This window comes from Parasteatoda tepidariorum, chromosome 2, assembly GCF_043381705.1.
Source record: "Parasteatoda tepidariorum isolate YZ-2023 chromosome 2, CAS_Ptep_4.0, whole genome shotgun sequence".
In the NCBI taxonomy this organism is placed as follows: domain Eukaryota; kingdom Metazoa; phylum Arthropoda; class Arachnida; order Araneae; family Theridiidae; genus Parasteatoda; species Parasteatoda tepidariorum.
Genome location: NC_092205.1, coordinates 102,027,088 through 102,042,947, shown reverse-complemented (window position 1 = coordinate 102,042,947; position 15,860 = coordinate 102,027,088). Strand labels below are relative to the sequence as shown.

At 29.9% G+C, this 15,860-nt stretch overlaps 1 protein-coding gene across 3 annotated transcripts in view; it reads right to left on the bottom strand.

Annotated features, from left to right (window-relative positions):
- Positions 1-1,742: 1,742 nt before the first annotated feature.
- The window catches only part of LOC107445759 (DNA excision repair protein ERCC-6-like), a 72,439-nt gene continuing 58,321 nt past the window's right edge, over positions 1,743-15,860 (bottom strand). For all 3 annotated transcript variants that reach the window (XM_043050116.2, XM_043050115.2, XM_043050117.2), the window contains exons 21-25: positions 14,215-14,341; positions 11,205-11,336; positions 7,096-8,900; positions 4,945-4,979; positions 1,743-2,451 (exon numbers count right to left, since the gene is read on the bottom strand). In XM_043050116.2, coding sequence (XP_042906050.1) covers positions 1,911-2,451; positions 4,945-4,979; positions 7,096-8,900; positions 11,205-11,336; positions 14,215-14,341 — 2,640 coding nt within the window. In that variant the 3' untranslated portion in view covers positions 1,743-1,910. The remainder of the gene's footprint in view (positions 2,452-4,944; positions 4,980-7,095; positions 8,901-11,204; positions 11,337-14,214; positions 14,342-15,860) is intronic.

Genomic DNA, 15,860 nt, shown 5'->3' with positions numbered 1-15,860 from the left:
GGGAAAGAATGCAGAATAAATATATGATTGTCTTTTTCCAAATACATTTATATCTTCAAAAATCAAATTAGAACATGGAAAAATAATATATTTTATTTTAGTCACATCATGAGGAATTGTCACAAGTTTTTTTGGAGGCACTATTTCATTCGCAGCATAAACCACGAATTGAGAAACTTTTATGTCCTGTTTCATGTCACTTTTTAAAAAGGCTAACTTTTTTTTTCTCGTTTTCATTATCCTCTCCTAGCAAACGATATGCAATATTTTCTTCTCTAATTAAAATACTTTCAATCTCAGTCAGCTCAGCTAACTTTGCTTGCATTTCATTTTTAAATTGAGTTAATACGAATCCCGATGCGAGATTTTTAAATTGCGAGAAGACGGATCATGAATAGCGGTTGCTGTGGGGATGTGTTTCTCAAAACTTTCTTTTGCAGATTCTCGATTTAAAAAAAAAAATCAACAAAAAGTTGTGATCGTCTTATTATGATCACTGCTTACCCATTGTTCAAATGCTTTTTTCTTTCTGGATTGACTCCGTTAAACGCCACAACCTTTCAAATCACGGGTTGCAAAAACTGTCCAAAATGATGTTTGTCGTCGGATTGATTTTCATATCATGCCTTAGTACGTGTTTCAAGACGTCACAAAATACTTTTCCTTCTTCAGTATTCATATTGAAATCACAGCCAAGCCTGCAATTATACGTTAATAAAAAAAAATTTTAAAAATACTTTAAATTATTATAATGTAAATACATTAAAAATGCCTTCTAGTGAAAGGAAAAACAGCAGCGGTCGCCATAGCAACGCGTGCAATGACGACGAATGCGTACTGTTTACTATTACTCTTGAATACTAGTGTGATAACGTCCAAATAAGTTCCGCACTCTATCAAACCCAAAATAAGACCCATTTTGGCATGAATAAAAAAAACATGATGAATGAGAAATAAATACATGAGGTCGGTGAGCAGAGCGAACAGAAAGCTCGCCATAGCAACGCATGCGCAATGACTTTTGAACACAGTTGAAAAGTGCGTGAACGCCATCATTTCCAAACCAAGACCCATTTNAAAAAAAAAAAAAAAAAAAACGGGAAGAAATCTTTTGTGGCACTGGGCAATCTTTCAGGGATAATTGTCGCCAACAATGGAAGTAGACCTAATACCATGCTTTGATGAAGTGAAGACGTGGTTATTTTATCCATCAAGCGAAACTAATTTTTTACTTACAAAACGAAATTCATTTTTTTCCCCTTAATTTGAAATTTCCTCAATTCTCTAGCATAAATATGTTAATATTTACCTTTTCTATTGTCTCCAACAAAAAATAAAGAAATCTTAAAAATTTCAAGACATTTTATTGAAGTTTTTAAAATTTAAGAGTATTTTATTTTTTGGGGAAAATTTAAAGACAACTTCGAACCCTGCTTTCTTTAAATATTTTCAGGGACAAAACTGTTCTAAAATAAACTTACATTTTTCTTCACAATATTTCTACTTATTAATTGCTAAAATTTTCCCAATCGTTTGAATGGCGTTTGCGTACCCCCAATTATGACCTGCTGCAATATAGGACGGCTCATTATTGTTTTCCAAACATTAGTTGGCAGTAGATTTCGATTTACAACTAGTCAACAGTAAAACTGCATGGTTCATTAAATTTTTAGATTGACTTTAAGTTTTATAATTTGAAAATTATGTAATATATTATTTATTTTAGGCAAACAAATAAAGAATAGTATACAAATATGCATTTATTCATAAAAAAATACAAAGAATGTGGCATAAAAAACATTAAAAAGTATCTAATTTTTTACATTAAAATTCTTTTCCCACTTAATTTACTACAGATATAAAAAATTTCACAGAAATTCTAAGCAGAAAAAGAAAACTTAAAATAATAACTAATCAGAAAAACTGTCGTTGAAGTAAGTTTTAAATAACTTTTTCCTTGACGAGTAAATAATAGAATTCGGCTTGGATTTCGGAGTCACAAAACATTCAGATTCTTCTGAGCTTTCATTGCTGGATGAATCATTTAATTGATTCCGATTGAATGATAAAACAGGCGATGATTCCTCATCCTCTGAATCTAACACCATATTTTTCTTGGTGACATTTTTTCTTTGTACAGGACTGTCATCGTAATGGAGCGATTCTGCAGGAGTCGCATCCACTTGAATGAGAGGTGATGTCGCCAGTGCCTTTGCAAATGGACTATTCTTGGGCGAGATATAATTCCCATACAATCTTAGAGGAGTTATCCTCGGAGAACGACCTCCGTTGCTGGCCACTGGTGTGCTAGGAATTGAGAGGGGAATGGAGGCCACTGAATTCTCGGGATCATCCGAAACTTCTTCCTCGCTTTCGGACACAATGCGTTCGGGGGTGGCACAAGAGCTGCCTGGTTGACTGGAATCACTTTCTGATGGCAGATGCATGTTTCTGAAAACAGAGTAAAAATTACCTATAGAATTGATTATTTTTAAAATTTTATTTAGGCTCAACACTGGTTGTTGCTACATACAACCTCATTTTAGAATATTAAATCAAGAAGCAAGATAAACATAATAACAATAAAGATAAACATAAATGACATAATCAGGCTGCAAAATTAAGAGTGGTCCAGAGCCGTTAAAATTTCCCTGGGATCCTCCGCGGCAGAATCGCAGCGACATTGTCGCAGAAAGACTTTTATTTTGAAAGGCAAAAAATTCTACTTTTATTTTCTACAGAAATTTACACGCAATATTTGAATAATGCATTTAGATAACTTTTTGATGTGTTCAATTTACGCGGAGAATACCGTAAATCGATGTAATGTTTTGATCGTATTTTCAGCAGTTATTGATTTTCTAGTGGATTTAAAATATTGCGAAATATTTCAAACAATATGGAAAATTCGAATCCTGCATTTCAGTATTTACTTTTTAAGGCAATAATTCTATCTAATTTTTGGCAGTTACTGCTATTGAAATTTCCAAAGTTTAAAAATCCAATATATTTTTTACACAATATTATTTATTACAACAGCCCAATCTCGAAACGAAACACACATTTGAGGAGCGCGATTCAAGTGATTTTGTCGTTGATCTTTTTGCAGCAATTACTTCTATGAATTTTATGATTTTTAATTATTTTTTTAGTGATGATTATTGACAAAATGCGAAGGAAATAATGTGCGCGTCCCCCCCCTAACAAACTCCGAGAATATCACCCATACAATTAGTATAAAAAATTATTACATGTTCAATTGAAAAAAAATATATTTTTTGTTGTAAAGACAGCACTTTTGTGTTTTTAAATTAGTAACATATATGTTTGTTATTATTGATAGTATCTTGGAGAAAGGTATCAGTGCTAGAGAGTTTTGTCGCAGATAGCTTAAAAAAATTCTGCCACAGGGCTAGGGTCATAAATTTAGAATGGTATCTCTAACCAAAAATCAATGTGCAGGAAAGGTCCTTTTGGATTTTTTTACCTTTAGTTTAGAGTTTTAATGTGTTTTTGTCATCATAACTTTGTTTTGTCCCTTATAATTTGTATCATATTACATTTTCTGTATTGCATTTTTTTTTTAAAATTAAATTCAATTTATTAACTTAAAAAAAAAAAGAAAACTAGTGGGGACAAATAAACGAAAATTTGTGCGGACAAGTAATGTCTTTTGAGTTACTAGTCCATTGAACTAGTGATTAAAATTTTCTTTCTGAATATTAACAGAAAAGAATGAAAGGGGAGTAGAGTCTGATCAATCAGTTAATACAAGTTCTGGCATTGCAATATCATTTGACAATTTTTCCCAGGAGTAGAAATTAAGAAAAAACAAACATCCTGGTCCAAAAGACAGTAACTCAAACAATATTACTTGTCCATACAAAGCAGAGAACGAGCAATGTTCACAATTGTGGTGAAATATGCAATTTAGTGGCAAAAATACAAAACAATTTTAGACCTTGACCAACAAAACCACTGTTAATTTCAGGCCTGTCACCCCAAATTATTGAGACCCTAGATTTTAACCTTGGAGAACAAAAATATGTTTGACATTCTTGATGCCCACTCCACAAATATGGCATACACTCAATACAATACCTATTCTATTCAGGTGTTCTGCCATCCCTGTGGTTGAATTTTGTAAAAATTCTCCCTAACACTCATACCTTTTTAATAGTAACAAATATATGTTTCTAAATTAAGGTAACAGTGGCACATTATGCTTACAAAAAAAAAACTCTATGAATAGAATAAAACTGCAAGTAATTTTTCGAATTTTAAATGTAATAATTTTTTTTGTACCTAACCTCAATGATTTGAGGATTAAAAATCTAAAAATAGAAACATCAATATCAAATAATATATTACAACATTACATATTAATTATACTCAACATTTTCAACTATATAACTTTATGAGAAAAATTTAAACATACTGCGCTCTAAAAGTTTCTGGACGGTATTTTTTCACAATGCAATAAAGGAAAATCTCCATAACGCAAAAAAAAAAAAAAAAAAAAAAAAAAAAAAAAAAAAAAAAAAAAAAAAAAANTTCATAACTACTTTGTAAGAAACTGTGCTATAGATTTACACGCTAAAATAAAAAAAATTTGCTCATTAAAAAAAGCAACATCATTTTCAGTTTTAAGTCATAATTTGGAATAATGAATATTTTATGATTGAATGCTTCATAGGTGAGCGATTCCTTTATAATTCTTATACATTTTATACTGATGAAAACCAAACAAGTATCTGGATATTTGCTAATCCAAGAGCCATATTTAAAAAAAAAAAATGTGACAAAAACTATGAGAAACTTTTTTATGACCAGTATCTTTCTGTTTTATAGAGTTTCATTTTACACAAGTGATACTTTAAAATACTAAGAATATACCAAAAATGTTACCAATATATGAATAAAATTTTAGGTAAAAGGAGCTACCTTGCACAAGATTTTCTTTTCTTCAATGTTGTATTCTAGAAAAAGAAATTATAATGTTACAGGACATTCAAATTATGATGGTATACATAACATAGTGAAGCAAAAACACAAAATCTAAAGTCAGGGCAAGTTTGTTCATTATAGAAAAAGCCATCCAGGAAATAATGGGGGGGAAAACTTATTTTTCTTTTCATTTGAATGTCCATGCTTAAAATAATATTTAGAATGATTTTAAGCAATGATTCATATTTTAAGAGTACCACTGATGTAAACTAATTTAAGAGAACAATGAAAAAATGAAAGAAAATTATTCAAGAAATAAATTTAGGGTTCATTTTTTCAAATGATAATACACATAAAATTAAACATTAAAGCAGGGATAGCTTAACTCTTTGCAAAAAATGCCGTTTAAGAAAGAATTAAAATTATGCTTGCCACTTCCAACATACTAAATAAAAGAAGTATAAAAAAATTTGTCACTTTTATGCTGATTTTTTTTTAACCTGTCATGATTTTCTGCTAAAAAAAATTCTTTTCAGACTTAGTTTTCTAATACTTTTGATGTAGTGTAATCTTACTTTTCTTACAATTAGACAGTGTGGTTTATATAAAAGAAATTAATTAAATTACTTAATTTTATGTACGTTCATTCAACATACGTGGACGTGCTTTGAAGCTTTTTTTTGTTACACAATGTTTAAACACAAACTGTAGTGATGATGATGAAAAAAAAAAATACAACAGAATGTTGAATTCATGTATTTTTTTTAAATCAATATTAGGTATTATAATTTAGAGTTAATTAAGATATATTTATTAATAATGATTTAATATTTTTGATACCATTTTATTACAACATCAAGACAAGTAACTAGTAAATTTTTTCAATAAAAAAAGTATTCATTTTAAATAATGAAATTGACAAAATAACGCACCGTCTTGTTTTAAATAGTTAGAAATGCATAGTTTTGTATCAAAATGTGTTTTTGTTATTTTCTCTTAGCAAAAATCAATTTTAATATATATATAATTGAAAAATTCGTACCTTTTTATCAACAAAATTGAAAGAAAATAAAAATATATGCTTTTTGTTGTATCAGAAATTAGTTTGTGCCTTTAGCAGTAGTTTTAGTAAAAATAAGTATTTGCCAGGATGATTTCAACCACAGGTTTTTCTGTTTTCAGAAAATTTGCCAAACATGGCATTTTGATGTGAAAAAAAATAGTTGGTCAGACCAAAAGAATAGCAATCTGCCGGAAAAATAATTGTTTGCACCGAGTAGGAAAAAAATTTATTCAAACCAAAATTTTTAATTAAATAAATTTTTTAATTCTTCTTTCTTTTGCATCAAATTTTTTAGAAGTGAATACAGAATTTTTCCAATTATTGTATGTTTATAAATCTTCAAGACATTATTTGATATTGACACACATTTGTTCTCTTCTGGTGTCTTATCATTTGCAAAGAATAATCAATCCTATGTGAAGTGCTTGATTAAGAGAACTGCATACCATGGGAGAAAATTTTCATCACAAATTATCCTTGATCTCCATTACTAATTTAAAAAAAAAGAAAAAGTGAGTTCAAGCAAACCTAGAGTAAGCCATGAAGCTGGACTTCAAAAAATTCAAACAAATTATTGGAAGGGAACTACTCCAGTTAGTAATCCTAAGTTATCGTCTCATAATTTATTATTTTTTTTTAGTGGAATATTTTACGAATTTCTTTTTAGTCTTTGAAACTTCATGACTTACTCTAGGTTTGTCTGAACTCACTTTTTCAGAACTTTAAATTAGTTATGTAGGTGAAAGAAAATTTCTCATGAAAAGTTTCTCCCATGGTATGGCGTCCTTTTAAGGTTCAACTGTATAATAAAGATCGTAGAAAAGCAACGCCATGAAAAAAAAAACAATTTTGATATACAAAGTACGGGGCATTATTCCATTTCGAAGGGCCATAAAAAACTAATTGCTACAGTACACATGTTGTACATTGCTACACATGTTAGGTCTCTGTATCAGTATTTTAGGTACCCTATACCGATAGTTTAAGCATCAGTGACATCAATAATAATTTGGCTATTTTTTTCGCCCCCAGGAAAAGAATGATACCAATTAATGAAATACACAAACATAAAAATCCTTGCTTACCGATTTTATGAAACTAAGGTCGTTAAGGCTTTCATTCAAAAACAATGTCAAATCTTGAGAAATTTTTTTCCCTACAGGTGAACTAGTTCTGTAAATTGCAGACATATCTTGTGGGTGGTGCCTTGAAGAGTCTAACTTTCTTGATTCAAATTTGTTTACAGTTGGTGAATCAGAAATTTCTGATGAGTCACCATGAGCTCCTTCTGAGTGCCTTCTTTCAGAATTTAAGTTTGGATCACCCTGATTGTCAACGAATGACAATGAGTTTTTACTGAGATGATGCAACAAACTTGTGGACATTGTTTGTTTCGTAGTTGATTCCAAATTTTTCACTCTTGATGGCAATCCTGAGTAGGAAAATCGACCACCCTGTAAGTCCCTGTTGTTTGAATTCAGTGAAATCTTACGAAGATCAGTTGATTTTGGACTATTATTTTCATTCAGTGGATGATATTGCTCGTTAATAGCTTCACTCGTTTCGGGTGAGAATTTTTCCTCCTTAACTGATAAAGAAAAATGTTCCTTCTTAAGACTGTTAGACAATACATTGTATGAAACATCCCGTTCAGCAGTATGTGGTGAATTTTCTTTAGTTGGTAGACTTGATGTTGAAGTTTCTAAATCTTCATCGTGATTCATAATATTTGACAAAGAATGATCATTTTTAGATTCATATGATCCACATTGAACATCTAAATCAGAAGTTCTAGATTCATTCAAATTTTCTTTTGTTATGCTCAGTTCATTTGAAAAGTTATGTTCCAACTCTTCAGTTACATCCAAGTCATCTGAAAGACTGTCCCTTGTCGTATCAGTTTTTTCAGTGTGGAGCAAACTTTTGCCAAGGGTATCCAAGTCGTCTGAAAGATTATCATTCGAAACATCAGATTTTTCAGAATGATTCAAATTTTCTTCAACTGTATCCAAATCATCCGAAGGACTGTCTTTCGACCCTTCGACTTTTCTAGTCACACTCAAACTTTTTTCAAGTGTATCCAAGTTGTCTGAAAGATAAACATTGGATTTTTCAGAATGATTCAAATTTTCTTCAACTGAATCCAAATCATCTGAAATACTATCTTTCAACCTATCAACTTTTCCAGTCTCATTCAAACTTTTTTTAAGTGTATCCTCCTCCAAGTCGTATGAAAGATTATCCTTCGAGACATTGGATTTTTTAGAATCATTCCAATTTTCCACGACTGCATCCAAACAATCTGAAGGACTATCTTTCAACGCATCATCTTTTCTAATCTTATTTTCTCCAACTGTCTCCAATTCCTCTGAAAGATTTTCATACAACATATTGGATTTACCAGTATTATTCAAACTTTCTTTAACAACATTCAAATGGTCGGCAGGACTACCGTCAAACATATTAACTTCTCCGGCATTATTTGAAACTTCTCCAACTGTATCCATGTCAATTAAAAGATTATCATTCAACGAATTCCTCTTCATAGAATGCTGCATGCTTCCGGGTGAATTAGAGAAAGTCCGAGTGCCTTCGTAGATTATCGAATCACTACCTTCTGAAACATTGCTGGAATTAAAATCGGTTCTTTCAAAATGAGAATGCTTCTTCTCCTTCGCAATTAATTCTTTGATCGATTCCGATGGAGTTTCAACATTTTCTACGGAATAATCTTTCGTGGGAGTTCCCTTGGGACTGCTCGTGTTCGGTGTTTCAGGCAAGCTAGCAGGACTATAGTAATGCGTAATTTTATTTTTTTCCAAATTTAATGGCTTATACTTCAGATTATCTTTCTTTTTAGAAGACTGAACCTGACAGAACTTTATTCCTTCTGAAATATTTTTTTTCATATTTAATAATATGAAGCAACAGATAACATAATTAATAATATATAACAACAATGCATAGATAATATTCAAATAATATTACAGGGTGCGTAGCCAAATCTTTCAACAAAAAATAAGCACCTTTTAAGCACTCAAAAAATATTTTTAAGCACTATATACATTAACAAAATGCAAAATAGTTTTCCAAGACATTACATGATCACGATAAAATAACTAGTTTCAGATAAAAAAACTCTTTTCGTGATTATATTAGATTGAGAGATTTTTTGGAGGCTGAAACTGAGAATATCTTGCAAAATGCAGCAGCAGAGTTGCACATGAGAGTGCAAGAATCTCACCAAACCCAGCTCAGTATACGTGTATGCAAGTATTTCATCAACATGTAAAATGATTGGATTGTAAAATGATACGTTACGGACTGACGGTACACCGAAATGCATTGTGAAAACGTTGAGTAAAACAATGTGAATGCGTGGCCAAAATCGACACGGTAAAGGAGAAAAAAAAAAAGCCATTTTCGAAAAAGGGAAAATTAAGCACTTTTAAAAAATGAAAATTGAAAATAAGCACCTTTTAAAAAATGAAAATTAAAAATAAGCACCTTTTAAAAACGCTACACACCCTGTAATAGTATCAGTTAACTATGAAATATAATCACACCTGGAAATCACAAATTGAAAAGACCCTAGTAACAATTTTACCTTGGCCCTAGTTGGTCTCAAAATTGATTTCATATGGGTCCTAAAAGAACATGTACCGAGGGACCAATATTGGGATGCCTAGATTTTTTATTATGGGTTCTAGAATTGTCTATATAAGTCCTACATTGACCAATATCAAACCTATATTGATTAAATGATGGATATAAAATATCAGGTGAATCAGGCAATTCTATGTAGGACTAAATCACTTATTTCGGATAATTTTATGAATTTAAAAATACTAAAACAATTGAATAATTTTGTCAAGAGAAAAAAGTTACCCCACAAACATTGGAACAAACATGAACAATAAATGGATTCAGCCCATCGACTAGATGGAAAAAATTTACTTTTATAAACCGAAGCAAATATCCTGACCCCTTCCCCCACAACAATCTTAGTCTTTTCTAAACTGCACAGTCCCATAGTCTCTGAAGAGGTCAAAGGTTTTTTCAGTCATTTAGCAACCACGGGAGAATTTCGTGTGGCGTTCTAGTTTAACAGGGTTATAATGGAGCAAATTAATGCAAGCAAAGTATTGTGAAGTTGATGATAATTCAACCGTGTGACGATAAAACTTCTGTCGAAAAAAATGTGGGTATATAACAGATGGTAAAATAATTTAAATTAGCAAAATTTAAAAAAAATTTCAGTTTTTTAAATTGAATTTTATTATATAATAAAATTCAATTTAATTTTATTATATAATAAAAGTCCATTGAATTTTATTATATAAAACTGTTAATAGAGTCTCCTTTTTGTAAAATGACTGAATTCCCCAAAAAGTTGAAATAATGAATCCTGTGGTAAGGTGACATGTCTGAACCGTATAGATAATCAATAGATGGTCCCTAAAATGGTACTATTGAATTTTGTAATTTCCACTAAGCTTATTAATTAAAATAGGGTTGGTTCAGAAATCCAAACCTTTTGATTCTTCAAATATATTTTTTCAAATATCTGCATTTGTATTCTTAAAAATTTCAATGTTCTGAATCCACACAAAAATCAGGAATTTCAATACAAAAAATAAAAACCAGGACAAAATATTTTTTATCAGGACAACCACAAACCCCAGAAATAACTAGTACACACCCTAATCCTCAGAGATCTGTTCCAGAATTTCCCACACTATTATGCCAACTTCTAAGGATTAAAAAAAAAATGTTTTGAAAAACGGTAGAATATTACAAAATAAAATTCGCAGATTTTCGGTTATTTTCAAACGGTTTTAAACGTTTAACACATTTTAATTGTAACAAAGTCGTGCCCTACATAAGCCTTTGAATAATTTAAAAGCAGTGGTGAGTAAAATTCCTATAAATTGAATTATTATTAAACTAAGAATTACAGATTAAAAGACAACCACTTGAAAATATTTATCTGCTGTCCAGTGCAAGTTGGCATCTCTGTATCCCCTATCCTTGCATCACAAATCAATTTCTGCTCTTGTTATTCAAAAATCAATGTTATTCACTAATAAATCTTGTTATTCAATAATCAGAACTTATAGGGAGAAATCTTTTACACAAGCTTGATCAAATTAAACCAATCTCATAAAATTCTTATAGCGGTAAGTCTTTTTACCTTTAGGCGTAACAGAGGAAGAAATGTTGTCACTCTCTTCATCATCATCAGAACGATAAATTGATTGCGACTTGACTGGAGACTCTTGAGTTAAATCAACAATGTCAGGAAATGATGGAGCCTTATACGTATCTGTTCAAAAAGAAAAGATATTTAAATGGATCATTGTAAAGCATTATTTATATACAATTTGCATGGGTGCCTAAAAAACTAAATTATAATTTTTTTCAAAATAAGTTAAAGAAAACTGTCTTAAAAGAAAGCAATATTATAACGTACTGTGTACAATAGGGATGCACAACCTTTAACAATGAAGGGCCACTTGCACAGCAGGTAGATTAATGAAGGGCCACATGCATATTTAGTCATGTTAGCTGCAAATATGATAATTTTTATATAACATTAGTGTTCTAAGCACTAAGTTTCTGTTTATCAGTTAGCTTAATAACAAATTAGCAGAAAATTAAGTATTTTTAATTATTTGAATTTATTTAAAAATAATATATATATATATATATAATTAATATAATAGTATAATAATAAATTATATCTCACCCCTCTTTATAAATCTGCACAAAGAGAGAGAGAAAAACTGTAGAATTTACAGCGTGAAAGTGCAAAAAATATATACCTATTTTCTAGAGTAATATAAATTTTAATCAAATATTTTTATTAAAGAAAATGTATAATGTTTAAACAAAATCCAAAAGTTGAAACCAATCCACTATAGTACAAAATAAAATGCAATATTTTTCTAAAAAACAATTTATTGCGTTCAGAAGCTCCCTCGGGCTGCACATCAACAGTCGACAGGCCGCACGTGGCCCGCTGGTTGAGCACCTCTAATGTACAAAATAAAAAAGTTAACATCCTGGATAATTTTTGATCTAAAGATCGGATTATTAGTGGCTCAATCTTATTGGTTGGAGTGTCTCAACTTAAATATTAGTCATTTAGTGCAAATGATATTCCAAGACATAAAAACATACTTTAAATAATTAAACATATCCTTTTTTTGACAGATTGGGATTCTTGACCCTCAAAATAGGAGGGGGGAAGTAGCTGCAAATTCAAGATAGGGTCCTATTAATTTAATATGGAGAACGGTCAAACGTTTGGACCTCATAATGTTAACTTCACTTCTTTTTTGTGTATATTTTGCCACATGTTAAGGAATTTTCAAGTGAATGAAAAAACTTTTGCACATAATAACTTTTGTTTATCAAAAGATAACTCCACACAAAAAAATAATTTTTAATAATAATTTTTTTTTTTTTAGCTTATTTCATCTAATAATAATCGAAATTTTTTGAATACAAAGTTTTACATCATTATAAAGAATGTGGACAAAATTAAAGCGTAATTGATCAAATAGTTTCTGAGTTATTAAATTTTTAAGAAGTTGTCTATTTACAATCTGATTTCTCAAGATAGAACTATCTGACGATTCTGATTTTGTAACTCTAAAGACACAGATTGTAATAATTCAAAAAAAAAAAAAACTTAGAACCTGACCATATTTCCAACAGAATATATGAATGAAAATTTCTGAACTATCTGCTGTTAAAAAAGAAAATACTATTTAAACAGGAGACTTTAGTTGGTTCCAATTCATGAAGATGATAAAATCCTAACAATAACTTAATTAACAGAAATATTAGAGTCAGATAAAGACAATAGTTAAAAAAAGTTTCTTATAGTTTGTTTATATACCTCTCCCTAATCTCTGTAAACCTTTAAATGTTTACTTAAAAAGAAATAGAAAAGACACCATTCTTTAAAAGTTGGAGGCAGAGATCTTTTTTGTAACATTGAATTATAAAATAATTTTTGAAAAAAATATTACAAATGATACACTGCAGGTGTAAAATGTTGCTAATCATCAAAAACAAAATGTCAGTGATAAGTTGTTAAAAGGATTTAATTGAAAAAAGTGGAGGAACAATAAAGACAAGTTTATTTGGTAAATGAAGACAATTTACTGAAAAATACAAACATTATAAATTTGGAGGTTTTCTACATCTTCACAAATCCTAGTAAGGCTCTATTCATCTTTTAACATTTTTACAAAAAATATTATACAGATAGTAATAAATATTTGTGATTTTCTCTACCTATTTAGTTAAAAAGGGAACCATTTAATAAAAAAAGAGAAGAAAATTATCAGACAAACTGAACATTTCATGCTTCCTTCATTTTGAGGAACTATATCTGTCACTGAACTAAAGCCTTACTAGGTGAACTGAACAAAAGCTGATGACAGGGTGTTATAGGTTATGAGAAGAAAACCTGCATTACATAACAACTATTTTTAGTTAGTATATTACATTTGTATGTTACAATGTTGGAATACTTCAGTATTTAAAATATAACTTGAAAAACTATGAGAAAAAATTATAAATAACTCCTGAATATCAATTATACAACAATGTGAAATTAAGAAGGAATGCATCAAAAAGTGAATACTCAAAAAAATTATTTGAAATTCGCATGTCTTTATAAAATCATATAAAAAAATATTGGAATTAAAAACCAACTGAAAGGGACAAAAAATGATAATTTTTAAAAAAAACTATCATTAAATGATACGAAATGACGATGGAATTGCTATAAATAAACATTTCAAAAAAGTGATAATTTAAATTCGAAATTCGCACGTCATAATTACTTATTAAATATATCAGAATTTGAAAAATCATAGAGAAACGACCAAAATAAAAAACAATTAGCTGCTGAAAAAAACGAAAGGAAACTTTAGAATCACAGGGACAAATTTTTTTTTTGTGTGGCATTCTTAGTGAATCGTTGTTCACAGATTGAAGCATTCATTGATTGCTTGTTTTAGAATTTTCCTATTTTACTAAGATTTTTGAGAAATTTCTAGAGTTAATATATTTCCAGCTTTCCGTATCGCTAGACACTCTGAATTAGTTGTATAGAATTACAATAGACACACCCCATAAAATATGGTAGTTTGAAGAGATGTCAGTTTAAATCAGCCACTTTTTACCTCTCTCAGTGTTATTTTTGAATGAAGGAATGTTTTCAGTATAAGGTCTAGTATATCTGCCAGCCAATCGCAAACCATCTTCCACTACAGCAGCCTCGGCCTGGATACGCTCTTGAGCAGCAGCAACCTAAAAAGCAACAAAATCGAAATAAGATTACGTTAATAAATAACATATTCCCAAATATTTAATACATAGAAATATCTCATAAAGAAATGCCCCAGCAATATTCATGCCTACTTTGTGAACCCGGTTCAGTTCAGAGGGCGCCATACCGAGGAAGAAACATTTTTGTCGCAGATTCTCTTTCTACTTCATTCCTAATTTAAAATTTAAAGTGTAGAAAAAGTGAGTGCTGAGAAATCTAGAGTAAGCCGTGAAAATATGCAAAGACCGAAAAGAAAATTTTAAAATATACAAATGAAAATAAATTATGAGACGACTTAGTATTATGCAACGGAGAAGTTCTCTTCTAATAATTTGTTTGCATTTTAATATTTTGAAGTATTTTTTTCAGTAATTGAAACTTCATGAGTTACTCTAGGTTTGCCTGGACTTACTTTTCTATCTTTTAAATTAGTAATGAAGGGTAAATAGAATTTACGAAAAAAAATTTCTTTCGTGGTATGGTGTGCTCTTCAGTCTTCAAAGAGACTTTAATGCAATTATTGGAGTCCCACAATAACGTTGTAAGACACTGCTCACGATAGACCAAAGTTACACATCATTGGCAGAAATAAGTGAGTGGGTGACCATTTTAATCTGTGCAGAGTATTGGTCCTCGTTAAACTATTTAACTGCAAAGTGCTCAATTTCTCGCATGAGTTCTCAGGTTGCGGGAGCTATCCCCTCAGTAGAAGATCAAAATTACGATGACATGTCTTCGGATCATCCTCAGGGATGCTTCCCAGTCTGTCACCTGTAGCCCATTGTGTAGCTCTAGTGTGACGTAAATAAAGTACTACTCAATTATTGAAGATGATTTACAATAATGTCGGAAAAAAACACGGAAAAATTTTTAAAAATATAGAATAAGACTACAAATTTTTCTATGATTGGCACGGATTCCATGTAACAGGGGTGATTGTGGGCCAAATTTAAAAATCCTGAAAATTTCTTAACAGTAAAATCAGTAATGACCCATTTCAAACAATTAACATCTTTATAAATTTAAATCATTGATATTTTTAAAACATTAAATTCTAAATAAATTATAAGCAGCATTATTTAAATGAATTATTATATATAAGTTTACTTTTATCTCCAATCACATTTATTATTCCATCAAAAAAATATTTACAAGTGAAAGAGATGCCAAATGTAAATTCTAGTTCTAATATTTTTAAATAAAATATACAAGAATTTTTATACATAAATGCATACCTGCCAGGGAAAAAAATAGGAACATGTCACGCGGTCGCGATATTAAATTTCACTTCTTTACACTAAATGTTTGTATAATTGTAACTGTATAAGATTTAATGTAACAATTATTATTGATTATAATACATATCAACTGACAAGATTTCTGATTATTATTCTTATTCAACAAACTATTTAAACAGAAATGATAGCTGATTTTAGTAATTTAAAACATATTTAAAAACAAAATATTTTATTATTACTCAAACATATGTGACAATAAACA